This window comes from Indicator indicator, chromosome 15 (assembly GCF_027791375.1).
Source record: "Indicator indicator isolate 239-I01 chromosome 15, UM_Iind_1.1, whole genome shotgun sequence".
Classification (NCBI taxonomy): Eukaryota; Metazoa; Chordata; class Aves; order Piciformes; family Indicatoridae; genus Indicator; species Indicator indicator.
In genome coordinates this window covers 15,841,397-15,862,195 of record NC_072024.1, presented here as the reverse complement: position 1 = coordinate 15,862,195, position 20,799 = coordinate 15,841,397, and the positions used below count along the sequence as shown (strand labels likewise).

The 20,799-nt window shown below is 39.6% G+C and overlaps 2 protein-coding genes across 3 annotated transcripts; both read right to left on the bottom strand.

The window, feature by feature from the left end:
* Positions 1-7,002: 7,002 nt before the first annotated feature.
* On the bottom strand, positions 7,003-15,360 carry ACTR8 (actin related protein 8). Its single transcript, XM_054387264.1, has 13 exons — positions 15,238-15,360; positions 14,779-14,949; positions 13,582-13,692; positions 13,215-13,319; positions 12,435-12,608; positions 11,825-11,918; positions 11,081-11,213; positions 10,764-10,917; positions 10,163-10,258; positions 9,469-9,609; positions 8,799-9,063; positions 8,324-8,487; positions 7,003-7,604 (listed from the first exon to the last, which is right to left on the bottom strand). The coding sequence occupies exons 1-13, from the start codon at positions 15,358-15,360 to the stop codon at positions 7,461-7,463; spliced, it is 1,875 nt and encodes a 624-aa protein (XP_054243239.1). The 3' UTR covers positions 7,003-7,460.
* A 2,655-nt stretch (positions 15,361-18,015) lies between these two features.
* SELENOK (selenoprotein K) lies at positions 18,016-20,253 on the bottom strand. 2 transcript variants are annotated; one of them, XM_054387480.1, is made up of 4 exons: positions 20,208-20,253; positions 19,562-19,652; positions 18,788-18,868; positions 18,016-18,112 (listed from the first exon to the last, which is right to left on the bottom strand). In XM_054387480.1, exons 1-4 carry the CDS (start codon positions 20,224-20,226, stop codon positions 18,016-18,018), a joined length of 288 nt encoding a protein of 95 aa, XP_054243455.1. In that variant the 5' UTR covers positions 20,227-20,253. The 2 variants fall into 2 exon arrangements, with proteins under 2 accessions (XP_054243455.1, XP_054243456.1); XM_054387481.1 differs by having other exon boundaries at positions 18,025-18,112.
* Positions 20,254-20,799: the final 546 nt, after the last annotated feature.

Below are 20,799 nucleotides of genomic sequence, written 5' to 3'. Positions count from 1 at the left end.
TCGTTATGCTGAGTAGGAATGGCAATGTTTTACCTTCGGAATAGACCGTGAGCCTTGCAAGCAACACGGGTTTAGCTCTGCATTGCATAGAGTCTAAATGCAAGATTTTCACAGCCCGTGTGTCAGGGGTAGGGATGCTGGTGGTCAGTCTGAAGTATGTTTCTCTTGCTCTCTCGCCTTGAAAACATTCCCTTTGGTATGAAAATTATCCTTGGCTTGTAGATAGTTATTTCTCCCTTGCCCCTATCTTCTGTCCACTCCTTTGCCATGGAGTCTAGAGACAGCAACCTATCCGGAGAATGTTACACTGTAATGCACTGCTCATCTGAAAGATACAAGTAAGCTTTCTCCTGGAAAAACATTGAATCCTGTATTGTGCTTGTGAAATCTATTTTTTCAGAAATTAATTTGGTTGCTAATGTTGATTTTCATACATTCGAGTTTCATTTTGTAATATAAATCCTGTATTTTAAAAAAATGTCTGGGTATTTTCACTAAAAGAAAACCGGCATTAATGAATCACTGACACATAATCCACGCTTTCTTACTAAAAGGTGGCACAGGACTGTACTCGTTTTCTCGGATGAACTTTCCTTTCACTCCTGCTAGTAAAAAAAGTTCATTCACTTACAGAAACCTTGTGCTGTTTCATTTCCACGGATGGAACTGTTCGAGCCTACTTACCTTGTTACTTCCCCTTTTATGAACAACCGTATCTGCCGGCCTGGGGCGTCAGGCTGCTGTGAACTCCCCAGGTCTGCGGGCTGCCTGCCACCCTCCTGGGGTCCCCTGCAGCTGCTCTTGCTCCACACAAATTCCCGAGACCGGCTCCACGCAGCCGCCCCGAGGAGGTTGATGGTGGACTTGTCCCTGTCCCCTCGGCTGGACGGCATCCACGGGGCGCCGCTTCCTTTTTCTCCTGTAGCTTCACTCCGCTCTCCCACCCTCCCCTAGTTCTTCCTCTTCACAGTTCCCAGGAACCCCCCCTAAGAGCCTCCTCAGCCCAGAGGTCCGGCCCCGCTCACTCGCACGCCCTGCGCGGAAATCCACGGCGGCGCTGCCCAGAGCTGAGGATGGGGGTGGTCCCTGCGAGGCGTGGGGCCCCCGACAGGAGGGCGCGGAGCGGAGGGCGGGCTGCGGCCGCAGGGCACAGAAAAGCACCCTTTGGCCTCCATGAAAGAGGACTCAGAACGACTTCGTGCTGTTTCGAAACCGGCCTGAGCATCAGCGGGCCGAAGTCCGCTGTCCCAGCCGTCCCGCTAGCTCCCGGCAGCTCAGTGGCCCCTCCGCTCCCGGACGCCGGCCCAAGCAGAGCCCTGAGCTTAGACCACGGGCCCCCAGGAGCGGCTGGAACCGGGGCGAGCGGGGCGGAGCTGGCCCAGCACCGGCTTTGGGGCGACCTCCCGGTCCCTTGCCTGGAGCGCTTTAACTTTTTCATCTGGCCGTTAAGTGGGGCAGACAAAAGGCATTGTTTTCCTTAAAGCAAACGAGATTGACAGTGGTGACACTTCGCCTGCTAAACCTGTGGACACAGTGCTCGAGAACCGCGTTTGTAAATTGAGCTGGAATTTGCAATTCAAGGCTTTGCTTGCGATCCTTACCTGTGTAACGAACATTTTCAGGTGAAAAACCTTGGTTTGGAAGTGAGCAAACAGTAAAAACAGTTGTCCCGTGACATCAGTGTGTTAAGCAATTCATTACCTCAGCAGTGATGAGTAGTCCTTTTTAGTAGTCATCACGAATAAGTGTGTGTTCAACAGAAATTCTCAACTCTATGCCACTGGGTAGCCAAAAGTACTAAAAATACTATGGGGCCTTTAACTGCCATATAACTTCTTTTTCTATTGGCTTTATCCTCTTATGTAAGATACACTGAAGATACTTTATTGCATGTTTGGTGTAGGCTAAACTACATTAAAAGGTGGTGACGGGGAGAAAATCCCATAAAATTCCTTGGAAAATGGCCAAGGATCAGTACTGTGGGAAGAGTCAGTGCCACTGTTCTGGGTTACTGGAAGCTGGACCCAAGAGTCTTGGTTTTCCTGTTCAGAATGATCATGGTAGAATAATGATATTAGGACAACTGTTCTAAGAACTTACTTCAGACACCTTATAATGACAACAGCCTCTCTTACAATACCCTTGATGCTGCTTGTAGATGGTATCCTCTGCTTTGAATGTATTGAATGATTAATAATTTTCTGGGAGAATGGCTTAATATTTTTTAACTCTTTGTCAGACAAGCAGAAAATAATGGACTGACTCTTGGTGGTTGGTTATTTTTACTTAGGCACCAACCTGGGAACTTCTGAATAATTATTCACTAATGGAAAAGAGTAACTGTCCTGTGGAACTTTTGAGTAAATGTGTACCTTATATAAGTGATCTTTAATCTACATGGTGATTAAAAATGCTTGAAACCAACCTGAGAGGTGTTTGCATTATGTTTGGATATTTTCTTACAATTTCAATGCTTTTATTCAGCAAGCAACTAAAATGACTGTAGAAGATATTAAATATGTGTAAAAATATAGAAATATATGTAAACATATATGAAATACCAATTTAAGAACTATTCTGTTTCTTTTTAGTGAATAGTGGGGGTTGGAGCCTTGATTGCATAGCAGCAGCTGGAGCTCTTAACCACTCTGATGACACTAATAGGAATCAAAAAATTATTTCTGGTATCCTTAAAAAAAAAAGTTAATTTGTTGATTCCTTCAATTTTGATGAGTTCTGCTCATGAAATGTGGCTGAAGAGAGATTTGAAAGTGTAGGTTGAACTGCTTGTGTGTAACACTGACCTTCATGTGGAACAAACTTCCAAGCAATGGTCTCTAGAGCTGATGATTAGGATTTTATGGCAACTGTTTTATTTTTCTGTCAGAGAGAAGTGGGAGAACAGGATGGATTATGCTGTATGCGTTACTACAGTCGATTCATACTATGACAAAACTCTTGGAAAGACAGTAAACCAATACACGAATTACCAGCACAAAGGTTAGTGAAATTTTAGTATCAATACTGTTTGTATTACAGTATGTTTGGATTATGGTTTTGGGGAAGTGGAGCCATAAATATGCATGGGTGACCATAAATTGTTTAAAGAGTACTGCTTCTGCTTCAGTTACAAGGACATCAAAGGTACTAACTTGTATTGACTATAATGTTATGCTCACATAGAAATGAACTATCAGCTCTGGACACCACTTGTGTGATGGCTAGAAAATTTCTAAAAGGCCTTTTTTGCTTATTTTTTCAAATCTTGATCAAAGTTTGAAGTAACTGTGAAAGAGGACATGGGTTGAACACTTTGATTTCATTACAGAATTTCTTTTCTACTGATTTATCTTCTCATTGGGGTAGTCAGTGGTGCATGCATTTCATTAACCTGCTTTTCAGAAGTTGATGACAAAATGTTCTAGAATATTTTACTAGGAAAAAAAAGCATAGAAATATCTATGCTTGAGTTTATAGTTCAAAGACAAGAAAATTATTACATAGAGACAGTGTAACTTCTGGGGCTTGCCATTAGAAATAATAATTATCAGAGACACTGTAAATGCAATCCCAACAGGAAAAAGTGAGTTAGTAGGTACACATTTATCAGGAATAAAACATTACAGGAAACCAGAAAAGAACAGAATAAAGAGGAGTGGATAGGTCCACATGCTAAAATTTTGTGGTCCTAATCCTTGAAAGCAGATTACCATAAATCAGGATTATCTTCAGTGTCAAAACTTAAAGCAAAGCAAGACATTATAATTTTTTTACACAACACATTACAAGAACTCTGACTGAAGCAGACTAGAAACAAATTCAAAGTGAGTTTGCTGTAGTATCTACATGGATACACTAGGCTTAGTGAGCATCCAGGATTTTCTGTACTTTAACCTGCTCCAGTTTTGGTACATTTTCTTTTCTTGCAGCCAATATTAACAACTTTTACTAATTTCTACTCTAGTTTCTACAAGACAGTGTCTTCAGCTAGGAATATCTTAAGAGGGCTATAAAAGAAAAGAACTGATTTTTAAATATCACTGTTCTGTGTAGCAGAGCACCAAATGTCACAAGAGTCTGTGACTGTTTAAATGTGCAAAGCAGTAGTTATATCTAAGTCCTTAATGAAGCATTAGAACTGAGGCTGCTGTTTCTCACTTGCTATGTTTTTAAGGTAGAATTTCGAGTGGAATGTTTTGAAGAGATTAATTTGAAATCTGTCATCTTAAGGAAAAAAAAATCATGAGTCACTTTTGAAAGTCACGATAATCATGTTTATTCTTCCCTTTTCACATTAAGCAAATGGTAATTTAAAACTCTGTCACTTTTTTTCTAGCAATTGTTTTTATGGAAACTTTTCTTGTTTTAAGCAAGGGAAGGCTTCAGGCTGGAAAAAATTGAGTCCACAAATTCATTCTTGTTGATATTTGGCTAGTCAGATGAGGATTAAAATTACTTAATCTTCTCTTAAGAAGAGAACTACAGGATTTCATGAGTCTTTTACAACTCAGGCATGTTATTTTTTCAATCCCATCTTCATTGCAAGGGCTTCTTCTGTAGGTATTCAATATTCCATGTGTTTGCTGTTTAGAAATCAGGGATGCTGCCTTATCTGTGGCTACTTAGAGGATCAGCTCTTCCTTGGCTCAAGGAGCTATCAGATAGCATGTAATCTTTTCTATGACATAGTACCACTGTTATAATCTGAATCTTTGTAGTTCTCTTCTGTTGCCTAAACCCAGCAGCAGCATCACCCATTATCTGTCATGTTGTATCTTGCTGCACACTGACTTTTTTTTTTTAACAGTGTCCATTTTTTCAGAACTGCCCTGTTTGGATCACACAAACCATCATGTAGGCACACTCTTCTGACACTTACTGAGTCAATCCTACTTTTAAGCATACAATAAGGCACTCATCTACCTTTAGCCTTGTTGACAGGAGAGGAAAGGTAGAAGGTGTTCTGTAACAGACTTCCATCAGATGTACTCAAAAAATTCCCTTATGTGACCAGATTAAGTATAATCATGAGGGCTAAAAATAGGTATTAGATATACATATGCATGCAAGGCATGATTTGTTGTTGAACTTATCATACAAAGTTCAGACTTCCGTGCCTAATTATTTGAATCTTGGCATGCTGACCGTATATAGCATAGGTCCAATTTCCTGGTCTTTCATAAAGATACTACTAATTGATGGCACAAATGAGCATACCGTGGAAAATTCAAGCTTTAGGGTTTGTTTCTCCATGTTTCAGCACCCTGATCTTAAGCAAGTCTCCCTTTGAAAAATGTCTCATGATTCAATGTCTCTCCCTTGATTTTTCATTTGTACTTGGGGGTTAAAGATTAACGAACATGTTGCCTAAAGAGTAATGAATACGTTCCCTAAACTGTTCTTAGTAAACTGCTTAAATACTGTGGCAGTTAGCATGTAAACTTCAAAATAAATAGCATCCTTTATTTCTACGCCACTTAATCCTGCTTTTTCTCCATTGTTCTTGTGAAATGCATAAGCATTTTCACAAAATACAGTTAATAGATGTTTTTTTTTACAAAGTACAGTTAATAATTGTTTTTTGTCGTCTATTTAACCTCAAAAGTGGTTGTAGTGCTTAAATATTTCTTCAAAGCACTTTCAAATCCTTTACAATGAAAAGTATATAGACATAATAGTAGTCTTATTTTGTAATGTATCGGCTTTTAAAGACACTCAACATTTCATGTTGCTGCATTTCATTAAATGCATTATGGGCAAATTTTGCTCTTAGAAGTATGTTTGCACCCTTGAATTTGCATTTCAATTCAGGACAGGAGTTGATGTTTCACATTTTCGCTAAATATTTGCAGGAATAGCTGCATGTAAAAAAGTGTCACTGGCAGTCACCATGCAGTTCAAGATAAGCATTATAATATAGAGGGGGTGATGTCTGTAAGCAATACTCCCTGCTGCCCTGCTAATGTTAGTCTTAACTAATAGTGAGACTTAGAGACTTAGAGAAAGGTGTTTAGGAAGTGTTAATAAATTTACTTACGTTTATATCCTGAATAAACAAGCTGACCAAGTGGCATTATTAGTTACCTAGGAAACCACTGATACTCCTGCTTTATTGGCTAGATTAGAGAATTTGGAAGGACACCTCACTACACTGTTGTGTGTAGTGGCTGTACAAGTTTTAAGTGGCTTCGGACCGTAGAACTGGTGATTTCTGTTTCCACACAAAGACAAGCACCAGCTGGGTTCTTGTTCTCCAGAACACCTGTCCACCAGGACAGCATATGTCCTTAGTAATGAGAAGACAGACATTCATTATACCTCCCTTAAAGATTTGACTTCTCACGTCAGGAAATTGGTGCTATGTACGTAGTACTTTTGCCTACAAAGGATGTTCTCCAGCTAGAAGAGGTTGAATTAACTATAGTTTGCAATAGGTCATACCTGTTTATTTTCTTTCTTGTTTTGACTGGTATTGTTGGGAGACAATAAGTAGAAAAACCTGATTCTGAGTTAACCGTTTCCAGACAAGATTACTGGGTGGAAATACCCTTTCTTTTCAGAACTCTTAATTAAAAGCAAAATTAAAAGGAAGTCAGTTCATTCTTGGGTGCTTTATAGAAACTACATTAATTGATCTTTGGTAGTTACTATATTGTTAAAGTGTTTTAATATTTTAATAGTTTTAATCTAGATTATAATTGCAGATATGGATTTGAGGTGTGATGGGAGGGTGGTGGGAGTCTTTATTACAAAAAAAAACCAACAAATGAGCAAATAGCAGTAAGGATTTAGTGTAATTAGAAATGTGCCTGTAGCCCAGGACTGAGGTTGGTGCTGGCTGTATAAAAACGCATGTAGTTTTTTTGAGTGAATATTAGATTATTTTAAATAGGAAAAAGAGAGGATAGCTACTATGGATAATGAAAAGCTAGCAAGAGCTTCTAATGATGAGAACAGACAAGAAAAAATACTCCACTTTCACATTCTTAAGTCTTTCCACTGAATAATATAATTTATTGTATAAGCAAAATACCAACAGCAAGGAATAGTTTGGGGTTTTGCCATGATGATAGCCTATTTAAAAATTTCATCTTCTGGTAACATGAGAGTATGACTCAGAATAAGGCATTAAGCCCTCAGCATGCATTCTTCAGATATTGCTTCTGTGTACACATATCTAGAATGAATCTTGGCTCAACATCTGCCATGTCAATACTTTTTACCTCACATTCTCACACCGTGATATTCTGTACACAGAATGCAATGCATGCAATCCAAAAGATGAAGCATAACGATGCTGAAGACTTTCGCATCATTTTTGGAAAAAACTCAGTTGAAGTTAGTTTTAACAAAATATAAAAATATCTCTCAGCAGAAAAATCAATACATCTGCACTGGGAAAAGGAGCCACTTGGGGACAGGAATGCTCCATTGATCGTGTTCCACTGTAAGCATACCCATTACCATACGAACGCGGCTCGCTCTCGCAACATTCTGACACCAAAACGCTGCCATTCTCGCTGATATATCCACAGCTCCTGAGTTGTATCAAGGCAGGCTAAAACTGCACCTCCTTTCCATGCAATCAAGCGGGGATCCATATCCTAAATTCAAAACACAGATGGTACACAATCACTGGTGTATATTTGCATAGTTGTCTAAACTTTTTCCAGCGGTATTCAGCACTTAGAATCTTGGGGATTCAGGGAAGAGAAAAGAAGTTTTTCAAAATTATTCAGAAGTATTCAGCACTTAGAATCTTGGGGATTCAGGGAAGAGAAGACAAGTTTTTCAAAATTATTCAGGAAAAATAGTGAGATAACAATATGGAAAGGCTATTTAAAGTGTTTAGAAAAGTCACTTTTTTTTAAGATGCCTTTTAGGAATGTCATGGAAATCCTGCAATAAAGGTTCTGAAAAATATTCAAGTTTTGATTTTACAACTTTTGCCTGGTTAATGCCAAATGGAAATAGCTCTTTTAATGCTATGCTTTCTTTTAACTTAATAGTAATAAACCCTAACAAAATTTCTTCCTGAGCAGACAGGTTAACTTCACTGGCCAGTACTAACTGCTTCTTTTAGCCTTTAGCTAATAAACACTTCAGTGACCAGTACTAGTAACACTCTTGCTATACCTCTGTAACTTCCTGCCTATAACTGGAGAGTACCATGTTATGAGCTGAAAGCCCTTTGGGATTTCCTCAGATATGCAATTAATCTGTAGTTCTGAAAGAATATATATATTTATTTAAATATTTTAATGATTTTAACCAATTATAGTTTACTAACAATTTAGCAATTAACAATCAATTAACAGTATACCTTAGGTCTTGTGATGACTTCAACATTTTCAACGACTCTTCTAAAGGAAGGTGGCATTTTATTGAGAATTCGATGTTGTAGAAACTCCTGAGCTTTATGAAACATAAGGCCTCCTCCCACTACTAAGATGGAGCTGTACATCTTCTTTTTCGTATCATCAGATGCTGGAATGAATGGATACATAGAAAAATGTGTGTTTTTTTAAAGTTAATTCAGCCTGTATTTGTTTTATGAAGATTTTAGTGTAATTCAAACCAGATAGAAATTGGTGTTTGCATTTAAAATTCTTCTTTAGTTCCCTGAAGTTTCAAACTAGCTCAGGAAACTTCAACAAAGATGCAAGTAGAAGAAAAGGCGCAGCTACTCTAGAGATGATGAAAACTTAGGAGCACATGTGCTGCTTTGCCAAAGGAGTTACCACAAATCCACACCGACTGACACACACATCACAGAATTGTACAAATGTAATTCTTACCACAGCAGTCAATACTATGAAGAATGGCTTTGTCAAGGCCTAGGGCTTTGCCTTCAAACTGAGAAATTGCTGTTTTCCTGGACATGTGTGCAGTTAAAGGTTCCTCTGAATCGTTGCCAGCGATCATGCAATCACTCTGGGAAGATCCCAGTTCCACTTCTTGTGGGTACATCCTCTCTGAAATGTCTGAGGCTTGACTTCTCAAGTCTCCCTCAAATGCACCAAGCTTCGACACAGCTTTTCTATCAGCTGTAGCTTTTGCAGACTTAAAAATGAGAAAACAAGTTGAACTATGAAAAATGTAAAAAAAGATTTTCAACAGGTTATGGAAAAATACAATGACTTAACTAAACTCCACTGTACTTCTTATCACCTTTCTGCACAGAAAGGTTAAGCATTGTATTATTTAATTTTAATCCTCTTTCAAAGTAAGGCTTTTATTTTCAACTCCATCACACGTATCAATGCCATAATATGAAGCCCTCTTAGGTTCTGAAAATAAACAGTTCTAATTAAGGACTTGTCTAGACGTCTGTAATTCTTTACTCTGAATTTACTTTTTAGTGCTTCTGGCCCAGATAACAAACTTGGGTTTCTGAGATGAGATAATGAGTCCTGATTTTATTCTCCAATTAAATGACACTTAATGACAAAAGGAGCATTTACACACCTGCTCCTGCTTACTTTGTGTGGCCAGCAGATAATGTTCATCATGAGGATCCTCAGGGTCACCTTGTGACCTGTGTTGCAGAGTTGTCATTTTCTGTCCAACAATTCCAAAAGTTGCTGGATAAAACAGAGCCATTGGAGCCTGAAGAATGAGAGATTTGACATGGGTTTACTACTTTTTTTTTTTGTATTTACTATAAAAAATGTTTATTTTTCTCACAACTGAAAATGAAGTACACTTTTTTCAAATAGTTTTGTAAAAGGCTAAAGTGCCTTCAGCTCTGTATAATTAAAAAAATCCCCAAGCCATACAATTTTACATGCACATTCTGGCATTGAATGATAAGTAAGTATGCAAATGCAGTTTGTTATAGAATTATAAAATTAAATGGTACAGTAAAAATCTTGCATCACTCCTTGCTCTTGAAGGATAAATATGATTATACTCAGTTGAAGGTACAACCATTCTGGCTAATGCTAATTATGAACTCTTGTGCATCCACTAGTGCTTGCATTAGGCCCTTTCACACATATAGAAAATAATTTTAAAACTATCAACAGGTATATCTAAGAACAGTCCATAAATCTTGTGGGCTTAGTAGCACTGGAGAGATACAAAATGAAACCCTGAGCCTGAATGTTGAATATAATTTTTTTTTAATTACAAAAAACCCCACCAATATATAAAACATCACCTGTAATTTCTCATCTCCTAGTCGGAACTGGTATAATAAAGCTGGAGAATCTGGATGACGAATCTGGAACTCATGGTCTTGCAATCCAGAAATATCCTAAGGTAAAAAAAAAAAAAGTAACCAAATTTGTATCGTTTATATCTCTCTACTGACCTGCATAATCTATTTAATAAACTATAGGAAATAACAAAATTAACAGAACTGTTCTGACTATGGATTTAATGTATCTATTCTTTTTCTTGTAGCTCAAAATGCCAAACCAGCTTTCTACATGCCTAAGCCTCTGAAATGAGGGGTTGTGATGACAGATCTTACAAGACTCAAGATGAAAGCCAGCAAATATGCAGCTACTATCAGCTTCCTTCAACAGTAAGAACAGACTACCTTTCTAAGAGTTGAGATTCCTTTCAACTAGAAGAAAAATAAATTACTAATACTTCAAGTCTAAAGCTTCTCTGTCTTTTTCCAGTATTCTACTGAGTAAACCACCACATTGTATTCCACTTACAAGCAACTACAGACTGCAAAAGGTTCCCCAGAGTAGCATTCTGTAAAGGAAAAAATAAAAATACTTGAAGAATATACCACCTTTCCTTCTTACCTGATCTAGATGACAAAATGTTTCCTTTAAGTGCTGAAGCAGCAGGCAATCCAGTTTATTAGTTAACTGACAGTCTCTATATGGGAATCCTGCTCGCTGCATAAGCCAGTAAAAACACCTTGATACATCAGATCCTCCATATGCAAGGCACAGCCTGAAGCACAGAGATTGTTTAAAGATGTTAGAATTCTTTAAGGTTCCTACTGAAACATGATGATCCTGTCACACAGCTTACAGTCAAAAAAAAATCTTGCTTTTAAAGTCTTTGGTAAGCATCTAAGTACATGGTTATAGTAATTCTGCATACTAAAAGTTACCTGGTGTTGCGATGGGAAACACCATCTTCTACACAGCAAACGCTTGTCTTCTGATCTCCTACATCTACTATGCATGCACTGCTTAAACCACTTCCAAAAGTAGCACAGACTGACTCCTGGTGCACAACAATTCCTAGCAATATGAGAAAAAATTATATACAATTAATGGCAAGCTCTAGAGCCACATTGCTGATATTTAAAGGGCATCTTAATGTCTTTTAAAATCCACCAATAGCCTGGCTCTACACTGAAAGTTTGTATATTTCATGAGGTGGGGGGGTGGAGCTTACAGATTTATTTTTGTTGGGAAGGCCCTTAGGAGTCCTGAGGAAAGCTAAGAGCAGATACTTTAGTCAAAAGTTCTCTCTTTTTTTTTTTTTTTGTCTTTTTTTCCCCCCCCGAGTTTGAAGATATTTGCTCCAAACTTCTCTTGTTCTTGTAACCAGTAACAGGGTCTTGTAACAGGGTCTTGGTTATCAAGTGCATATGAGGCATTTTCCTAATTTTTTTCTACTTTTTAATCAAATACCATTACCGTTAGCATTATAGTTATGTTCTTTAAGTAGCTAGTTGTAAAACAAGGTCAGATTTTACTGTGTGCTTTCTTTTTCAATCCACCTTTAACTCTGTAAAAGACCACCTTCATGTTTGAATCACAAGCTTAATTCTTTCAGATGGGAAGCAATAGTATCTACACATATATTCTACTGAAAGTAAGACTTGCTTGATTATGTATGGTTTTACCTGAGAAGCCCATCTTCATTAGGATCATATTTACCAGTTCTTTCACATGTTGTTTATTATAGATGTCTGGAATTAATAAAATGCATCTGTAATACTGACGATAAGAACACAGTAAATTAAAGCCAGCTCTCAAGTTTATCTTGACTGCATAATGCTAAGGAAGAAAACATGTAACATACAACTTATTGGAAGCAGCAAAATTATGGAAAGGGTTTTAATAATTAAAAACATTTGTTCAGAATAAGTACCAGGTTAAGAGTCCATAGGTTACCAAAACATTTAAAAGTACATCACACAGGAGAAAAACATCTTAGCAAGAAGAAATTATGCCAGAATTACCCACCCATTCCTCAGTTGAGTCCTTTTTAGTCATGAAAAACAATCCCAAACAGACTAAGACTGCAATTTCTATAATGGGATTTCCAAACCTCCTTGGTAGAAGTTCTAGAATGGTTTTTCTCTTAAAGACATGCACAAAATTCCAAGTGAAATCTTAGGAACCATGCACACCACCAGAAAGAAATTATTCATTAAGAAAACCACCAGCAAGAGGCTAAGAGTAACACTGAGAGAAGTGGATACAGCCCACATGAATGTGTTCACAGCTCACCTTCAGGTCTTTCAACGGTATTTCCAGGTATTTTTGTATTGCATGTGACCAAATAACTTCAAGATCTGCTAACACTGCAGTGAGGGAGCCACCAGGTCCTGTGTGGAGATTCAGCTGCCCTCTTCTAATAGGCCAATGTATGTTATAAGAATCTAGTGGATTAACATACAGTGCCTGAAAATAAGAGAGGATGTTATATAATTTTTTTTTTCCCAAAAAGAGTAGTAACAAGTATTAGAAAGCTATTTCAGAAGCAGATAGAAGACATATAGCAGCATTCATACTGATGTAGCAGCAATACAGGGGAATTCTTTTTATCAAGACTTGAATTACAAAGCATTAATATAAAAGAGACATTAAATACATAGCTTAAATCGTTTGAATTTTCATCTTCATGGACATCTACTGAACATAATGGTACATTTTTCCACTATCTCAAGTGAGTAACTAAAATAATGAAGCTCATGAATACCTAATTACTGAGCAGTGATTCCAGGTACTGATCCTTTTACCAATTTCTTGATTTTTCTCTGAATTATAACACACGGGCAAAGTTCTCACCTAGTCCCTGCAGAAGCACTGATTTACAGCAGCAAAGGATCCAGGACACAAGTTAGGCAAATGAGGGAAACTGTCTAGTCTTGCTGAATGATAGTTCATGGGTTTGACTAGGTTTAGATGCTTTTCAGTACATACTAGTGTATAGCAAACTGCTACTGATTACAGAGCTACATTAAAACAAAATACAAGAACTCACTTCAGCAGGAAAATGAATCTTACCTCTTCTCCTACCAAAAACTCAGGGTGATTTGATGTGTTTGTCCACTTGGCCCCAGAGCTGTGATCTAAAATTGCTGGCCGCATCTGTCTGTTGTATGACCTTGCCTGAAATGTAACCAAAACAAACACTGTTGATAAATAATTTACCAATCACTTTTTATGCATGAAAGAAAAAAGAAGCACCCCTCCCCGCTCCGAAGAAGCATTTCAGATCTTCATTTTCTCAGATCTTCATAGTTAGGTCACACGATAGCACTATTCATCTTTGCTGTATAAAAGATATTTATTCATGTCCATTAAAACATAGCATCGCACCAAATGACGATATGAAAAAACAATTTAATAAAATCGTCAGAAAATGAGTTACCTGATCAGGTGACACTGGTATACGCCTCGCACCATTTGACATCTTCTTGGACCATATAGCTTGGTCCACCATTTTAAGGCCATTTTGTCTTTGTTCAGTACTTTCAGGTTTCTAAACAAAGCCCACAAATATGCAGTGTAAACACTCTGCTTTCCAACAACACCTTTGTAATGAATAAACAATGAAATCATTATCGTGGTTGATAGACGGTAGAAAAGGACACAGGTTTGTACAGTGTAAAATGGACATATATTTATTTTTAAAGGAACTTTTATATTAGAATTATTAATGCCTATTTGTCTAAGACAACTTGAATCTTAACTGACTGTAACAGCTGCTGGAATCCAGAGTGATGAACTCAGGATGTTATCTATTTACAGATATATTAAGTAGGTTCAGAAATGCTTAAATAGATCTGAAGTATTTAAAGGTGAAGTTTAAAATTTGAAACATTAATTTCATTAATAATTTTTTAAAGATTCAAAGCATTAATAAGATAATTACATATATTTTTCAGCAGGTTAAACTAAAATTACTGGCAATATTAAGTTACAAGCCAAGTTGTAATGAATGCATTTGCAAATGGAGCAGTCCAATTCTATTTCTACAGATGTCATTCTTGAACAGAAATACTGAGTGTGATATCACCACAGAGCAAAGACATTACATAATCACAGAATACATCCAGTTGGAAGAGACCTCGAAGATCATCTAGTCTAACCCTTGACCCAGCACTGTAGCGTCAACACTAAACCATGTCCGTAAGCACCAGGTCCACATGCTGCTTAAACGCCTCCAGGGACAGTGACTCCACTACTGCTATAGACAGACCATTCCAGTATTTGATAAACCTTTTAGTGAAGAAATATTTCCTAAGATCCAGCCTAAACCTTCCCTGGCACAACTTGAAACCATTTCCTCTATGAATACAAACCCTCAACAATTTATTAGATTTAGCTTACTGTGAACACATCAAAGCCCTAACAGTGACTGGTACAAATCTACTGACTTCAGTAAGGTATCATCTACAACACATCAAAAGCGAAGAAAATTTAGTATGTATTCTTCTCTGGAACAACATAATGCATGAGGGCCAGCTACACACTACACAACTAAAAACTGCAACTGAAATATATCGTTAAAACATCCGATTTAGCAAGTTCGGAGGACGTGCCACTGGTGCACGGTGCTGCTTACATTGAGCCCTTCCCTCAGGAGCCAGCTGTCTCTGTAGGCCGTCTGTCCTTGCTGCTTGTGCCGCCGCGCGATGACATGGGGAATGCCCACGGGTAGCGTGTCCGTCGCCCTCCCGAGCCGCAGAGTCGTCGAGCCAGGGTGTATCACCACGATGAAGTTGCTCTGGATTTGCTGAAAGCACCACAAGGCTCAGGGGAGTAGGTGGCCCCGCACCCACCTGGAGCGGCTCCGCACCCACCTGGAGCGGCCCCGCACCCACCTGGAGCGGCTCCGCACCCACCTGGAGCGGCCCCGCACCCACCTGGAGCGGCCCCACCCGGCACCTCCCCGCGCCCAGGCCTTTAAAAGGCCGAGCCCGGCCCCCTTTTCTTCCAGCGCAGCCGCCAGGCTAGAAGGAAGGAAACGGAGGAGCCGCCGCGGCCTTGTTTCTCACCGCTTCCCCCGACGGCCGGGCCTCACCTCCTGCAAGGACTCGGGCACGGCGGCGGGGACGATGGGACGCTTGACGCCGCGCTGCTCGCGTTCCCGGTCACGCTCCTTGTCCTTCCCGTTCTCTGCCTCTCCCTTCTCCGCCTGGGTCATACTCTAGGCCGGGCCAGCAGCGGCAGGCGGAAGCCGCTCCTGCAGCGGCCCAGAGGCGGCGGGTCCGGCGTTCGCACGGAGCGGAAGCGGGCGGGCCCGGGCCCGGCACCGCCCCTCAGGCAGGTACCGCAGGGGGCTCGGAGGGAGGGGAGTCGCTGAGCCGGCCAGCTTCGGCTCGGCTGGCAGCTGAGAGGGAACGCCTGTGCTGAGGGACTGCTCCAGCCGCTGCGCCCAGGCGACGAGCAGCCGTCAGTCGAAACCCTGGGGAGCACCACCACCGCTGCGGGAGTTGTCTGGCAGCAGCCAAACCCCGTAAGCTGGGCTATTAGTGCAGGTAGGGCTAGAGGAACGGTAATGCAGCCCTCGGAGCACCTTAAAAATATGCTGCCTATGAAAATCTCACAGTGCAGCTGCTCCGTGATACGCCTGTGAGGCACTAACAATGGCACTCCTGATCTGGGGGCGGGGAGGTCCTTTTATGAACTGCGAATATGTGATAGCTCAGTGGAACTGCGGGAGATCCCTTTATTAGGCTTAAGGTTGCTGTTACGCAGCAAGATGGTAACTTTGTGTTGGGCACATATAGGGAGAGAACCGGCAGAGGAGGGCATTTCACTGTAACTAGCTGATGAAACTCAGCTAATCAATAGATGCTTATGTTAACAAAGAGGCAGTGCTGATTGTTAGTATTTCCTGCTAAGGAGATTAGAGAGTTTTAAGTAAAAATTTTGCAGTGGCACTTTATGGAAGATATTTTAATCTGGATTCTTGGCAGCTAATCTTTGCTCAGACATTGCCCTTTCTGAAGGAAAAAGTCCCCAAAACCCAGGAATAGACTGAATTAGTTAAAAGGTAGGTATTGTTCGAAAGAACTCTTCCATGTTAGTACTCAGTACCTTTTCACTAACTTTTTTCTTCATGTAATAAACCTAATTTTATTGAACAAGACTTACTGAAGTCTGTGCAGAAAATAGGCTTATGTGTTTGAGTCAGTTCATAATGGAGAAGGGAGCTGTTTCAAGAGGTGTTTACAAAACAGGCATGTTCTAAAACACATTATGGGCCTTGACAAAGTGAGTTTGCAAAGGGCAGAGACTGTAAGACAGTTATTTGTAAGCTGCATTTAGAGTATCATTATGAAAATACAGCTAATTACAGAATGGTAGTACTGACAAAAATAAATACAAAACCTATTACAAAGCACTGCTTTGAGTTTGACTTCTATAGGACTATCTGTTTGAAATGTGTCCTTCCTCATTTGGGTAAAAAAGAGCTTACTGTACTTCAGACAGTCATTTTTGTGTTTTTTATCTAAAAATGATGAGAGCCAACCTTGTGACAAGCCAAATATAATTTACTTATTTAACTACAATAAAATATTCAGAAATTGTACAAAGACTTTAGACAGTAAACATGTATTTAATGAAACCGTGGCTCAGTTACACTGGATCCTTGAAGGAGTTCCCAGGACAACTTCATTAATCTGCTTACTTCACAGAACAGTTTCCAGTTAGGCATACACATTCACAACATCCACATTAATTTGGTCCACCAATAAACTCCTCTTTCCTCCTTTCATCTTCCAAATGTGTATGCTTTTGCCTGCCTCTTCAGCAGGCGTTTACCTAAAAGATAAATTACAGTACATTTAAAGAGAAGGTCTTTATTTGTAAAACACAGTTATGCAGGTAACTATTTCAAAATACAATTGTTTGTAATTTAACTAAAGGCTTAGAACTCTTGTTTCTGAGCAGGTTACACACTGCTGTTATTACTCAAAAGCTTTACCCACAGCCTTTGCTAGCTTCATGTCTAGCAAACTACATACAAACAAAACCAACCAAACAAAAAAACCCTCACCTTTTTTTTGTAGGGAACTGAAACACCAATGCATATACTTATTGGAATATGAATTTTTTTTTTCCCCCAAGATTTAGAGACATTAACAAGCTGCATGTGTTTTTATTTCTTATAACTTTTGTTATGGTAACAAGGGAGAGTGAATCTTGAAAAAGGATTGTTTACTTAGAAGTACATTACAGTGTATTAAATTCAGTGTTAGATGAAACTCTTACTATGTAAACTAATGAAACAGAACTAAAACTCAGGCAGCTGAGAGAAATTTAAAAATCAGGTCTTTTTAATAATTTTTGTCCAGCTCTAAGCAATCCTGATTTTTGTTGCACTAGAATTCAAGATTTGCATAGCTGTATCACTGTAACAGGAAAAAAATATTTTTCTAATAGTCTTTTACCAACTTTATTGAATTCCCTTCTACTGAGAAATATCTAAACAAAAATCCTCATGTGTCATGTAAGAACTATTAGAAATGCAAAGTTTCAGTCGCTACTGATCTTGACAGGACTTCAGTAGCCAAAATGCCTGAAAAGTTAATTTTTTTTTTATCAGTTCTACTAAAAAACCTTTGCTATACTTTGTATATCCAGTTCTAAGCAATTAAAAGGAGAAGCTCATTACTTCTGTGCCAAGACCTTTCAATAACCCCCTTCCATTTTTTTGCCCCCTTACTGACAGATCTAACCACTTTGATTCTCTTCCTCTTTTGGTAACTTTTGCAAAAGGAGGATGAAACACTCCATTTTGTCTTAAGCTTCAATTCAAAAAAGTTCAAAGCAGGATACAGCAGATTTGGAGTTACCTTCCTCATCCACCTCCAGCCATTGGTGGTGGACTGGGGCCTCCACCCCAGTGATTTATTCGACCCATCCTACGTCGAGGTTGTGCTGGAGGCCTGAAAAGAAAGCAAGGAAAACAACATCTATTCAACTGACATCAAACTGTTAAGATACAAATTTAATAATAACACTATCTCTAAATTGTAGTAATTAGAAAGTTAAAACCTCTGGAAAACTTATTTTGGTTCACATGGACAACTGTAAAAAAAGAAGAAAAGCTACAAAAACTCCAACCAACACTCTGAAAAAGCCCAACCAAACCCTTCCCCCCAAAATCCCCAACCCCACTTTCACAAAACTTATGCAAACTGCTCTAATTAGTCCTATCTCAGAGAGCTACAGCTAACTGAAGCTTTTAGACAATCCTACAAGTCAGGCAAGCTATGAATAAGAAACATGGTAACTACAGTGTTTATAGAAATGATGGCCATATAACAAAGTAGTTTGCTCTACGTGTAGGGAATATACATGAAATGACTGATTGTAATGTAAACCAATGCTAAGTATAAGCAAGTCTAACAAAAGAAATTCAATTAAGATTCATACTGTCTACTAAGTTTGGAAAATTGCTTCAGTGAGAGTTAGATGAGACTGTTACTGCAGCTATCCAAAGCTGTGTGTTATTGACGTGTTTCAGACTTGATTCAGTGCAAATTAAAATTGTACTCTGAATACATTGTCATTTTGCTAAGAGAGGAAAAAATTTCTGAAATAGTGTGAATAAAAAATACCCTCTTCCATCATTGTATCCTGAATAGGAGGAAGATGTGTAGCCTCTTCTTCTCAAATCTGGTTGAATAATACTCTGGAAACTGAAAACAAAAAAACAAACCAACAAACAGGAGTTAGGTGAATCGATTGCTAGGTATAGTTTATGTGAGATAAGAAATGGCCTGAAGAACAGTTAAATAGTGTCTAGGAATTAACAGTCTATCTTCTCAAGATCGTTGTTGTTTAATAAATATTTTCCTACATACGGATCTAAAATCTGAAGTAATTCCAAATTACAGTGAGGCTCAATCCAACATACAGTTTTCTGGTAAATATGCCAGAAATGCATCATATATAAACATGTAACTGAAACAATGGGCTGTTAAATACATCTTTTAGATGTATTTCAAGATGTGTTTTAGAACTTTTTGTTTCTTAACCATCTCTGACGTGGGGTCATAAATTTGTGATTACTGCTGTGTGATTTACTTACGCAAAGCCAGAATCTATTCTCTAAATAATATCTTATTTGATCAGCTATTAGAAAATAGCTTTTTAACAAAAGTTAAACTAATTTGACTGTAAGTTAGCATGAGTTTTCATTAAATGTGGTATAGTGTTTAATAACCAAAGCCTCACAGTCATAATAAAGCTTTCCTGTATGTTTTGGGGACAGTAGAGATGGAATACTAGAGAGTAAATTAATATTGTTATTGTGTTACTAACAGCAATGAGTAGCTTCTACCTAGGTAAATCAAGAATAAAGCTCACTAAAAGAATTAATTTCTACTTACAACAGAACCACAAAATCTGCTATCGACCACAAAAAATCTGTTATAGATGACAAGCGCCAAGGAGCCCGACTCTGGCTATCCAACACTTGTCCTGTAACACATCAAGATACAAAACATCCTGTGATGTTTAGTGTGTGACACTGTGCAGTAAGTTACACAAAAACATATCTTCTGAGTCTAAAATTTGTAAACAGCACGGAGAGATCATGCTTCATGGGCAGTGAGGTTCATTCGCTACAGGGTATTTTCCAAGTACGTCAAATAATCGGATCACCACCACCAAACACTATGTTCGGGTAAACCTATGGAAAACCACCAGTATAATCTCTTGTCTCTCTCTACGTGGTTAAGCTGCTTCTCTATTATGATCCTGAAGTCGGCAGCACACACTTGGGATATTTCAAAGTCCCTAAAACTGTTTGGGAGCACGTAAGGCTCAAGCGCAGGCCGCAGAGAAGGGCGTGGGATGTGGCGTTGATCGGGCAGCGGCAGCAGGCAGCCGTGCTGCTGGCTCAGGGAACGTCCCTGTCCAGTGCAGGCCCGATGCCCTCCTAGCCGTTCCTCGCTCGCTGTCCTGACTCCTGCCTGTCCCCCCGCCGCCCCACTGCGGGCACAAGGCGCGACCCTCCCGCCAGCGGCCCCTCACCGTTAGAGATGTACACCATGGCGGCGGCCCACGGCCCCGACCCCGTCACCTGCCCACGGCGCCTGCGCGGCCGGGGCTGCCGGTTCCTCGTTTCCGGCTGACGGGGCAGAAGGGAAAGGGGCGGTGGCTGCGCTGGGTGGTGCCCGTTATTGTTCACTCGTCACGGTGGCCGTAGTGGCCTGCGGGCGCCTGTAACTGCCGTTGTACCGTGTGGTTTCCCTCAGAAGCCTCGCCGCGGACTCGATCTGCGGCGGGCCGTGTTCAGGTGGTGTGTCTCCTCACTCAGAACGGGCGATTCTGGTGTAGGAGCTTCCGTGCTGTGCGCCATAAGTGTACGGTATCGTTGGCAGTAACATGAAATAGTAGCCGCAGTTAGTATGCTGGTTTTCCATAGTTAGCTTCCGCTGGATCTTAAATGAAAGCTGCTGCTTTTGGCCTGTATCAACGCCTCATTTTTTCTAGGTGTTAGAGCCTTGTCCATCCCCATGGATGCATAGTAGATCTGATAACTGTGTGTTAGTTGATGCTCTTAACATAAACAGAAATACACAGAAAGTGAAAACACCACTTAAACCCAATCCTGAAGTACGAC

Excerpts from the sequence above, each read along its gene's own strand:
- ACTR8 (XM_054387264.1), bottom strand. The coding sequence starts at position 15,360 with ATGACCCAGGCGGAGAAGGGAGAGGCAGAGAACGGGAAGGACAAGGAG. Across the intron at positions 12,609-13,214 it reads AGTTTTTGGTAGGAGAAGAG|GCACTGTATGTTAATCCACT; the intron begins GTAAGATTCATT and ends TCTTATTTTCAG. Across the intron at positions 10,918-11,080 it reads GTTTCCCATCGCAACACCAG|GCTGTGCCTTGCATATGGAG; the intron begins GTAACTTTTAGT and ends TCTGTGCTTCAG.
- SELENOK (XM_054387481.1), bottom strand. Across the intron at positions 18,869-19,561 it reads GCAGATTTTGTGGTTCTGTT|TTTCCAGAGTATTATTCAAC; the intron begins GTAAGTAGAAAT and ends TTTTGTTTTCAG. Across the intron at positions 18,113-18,787 it reads GGATACAATGATGGAAGAGG|GCCTCCAGCACAACCTCGAC; the intron begins GTATTTTTTATT and ends CTTTCTTTTCAG.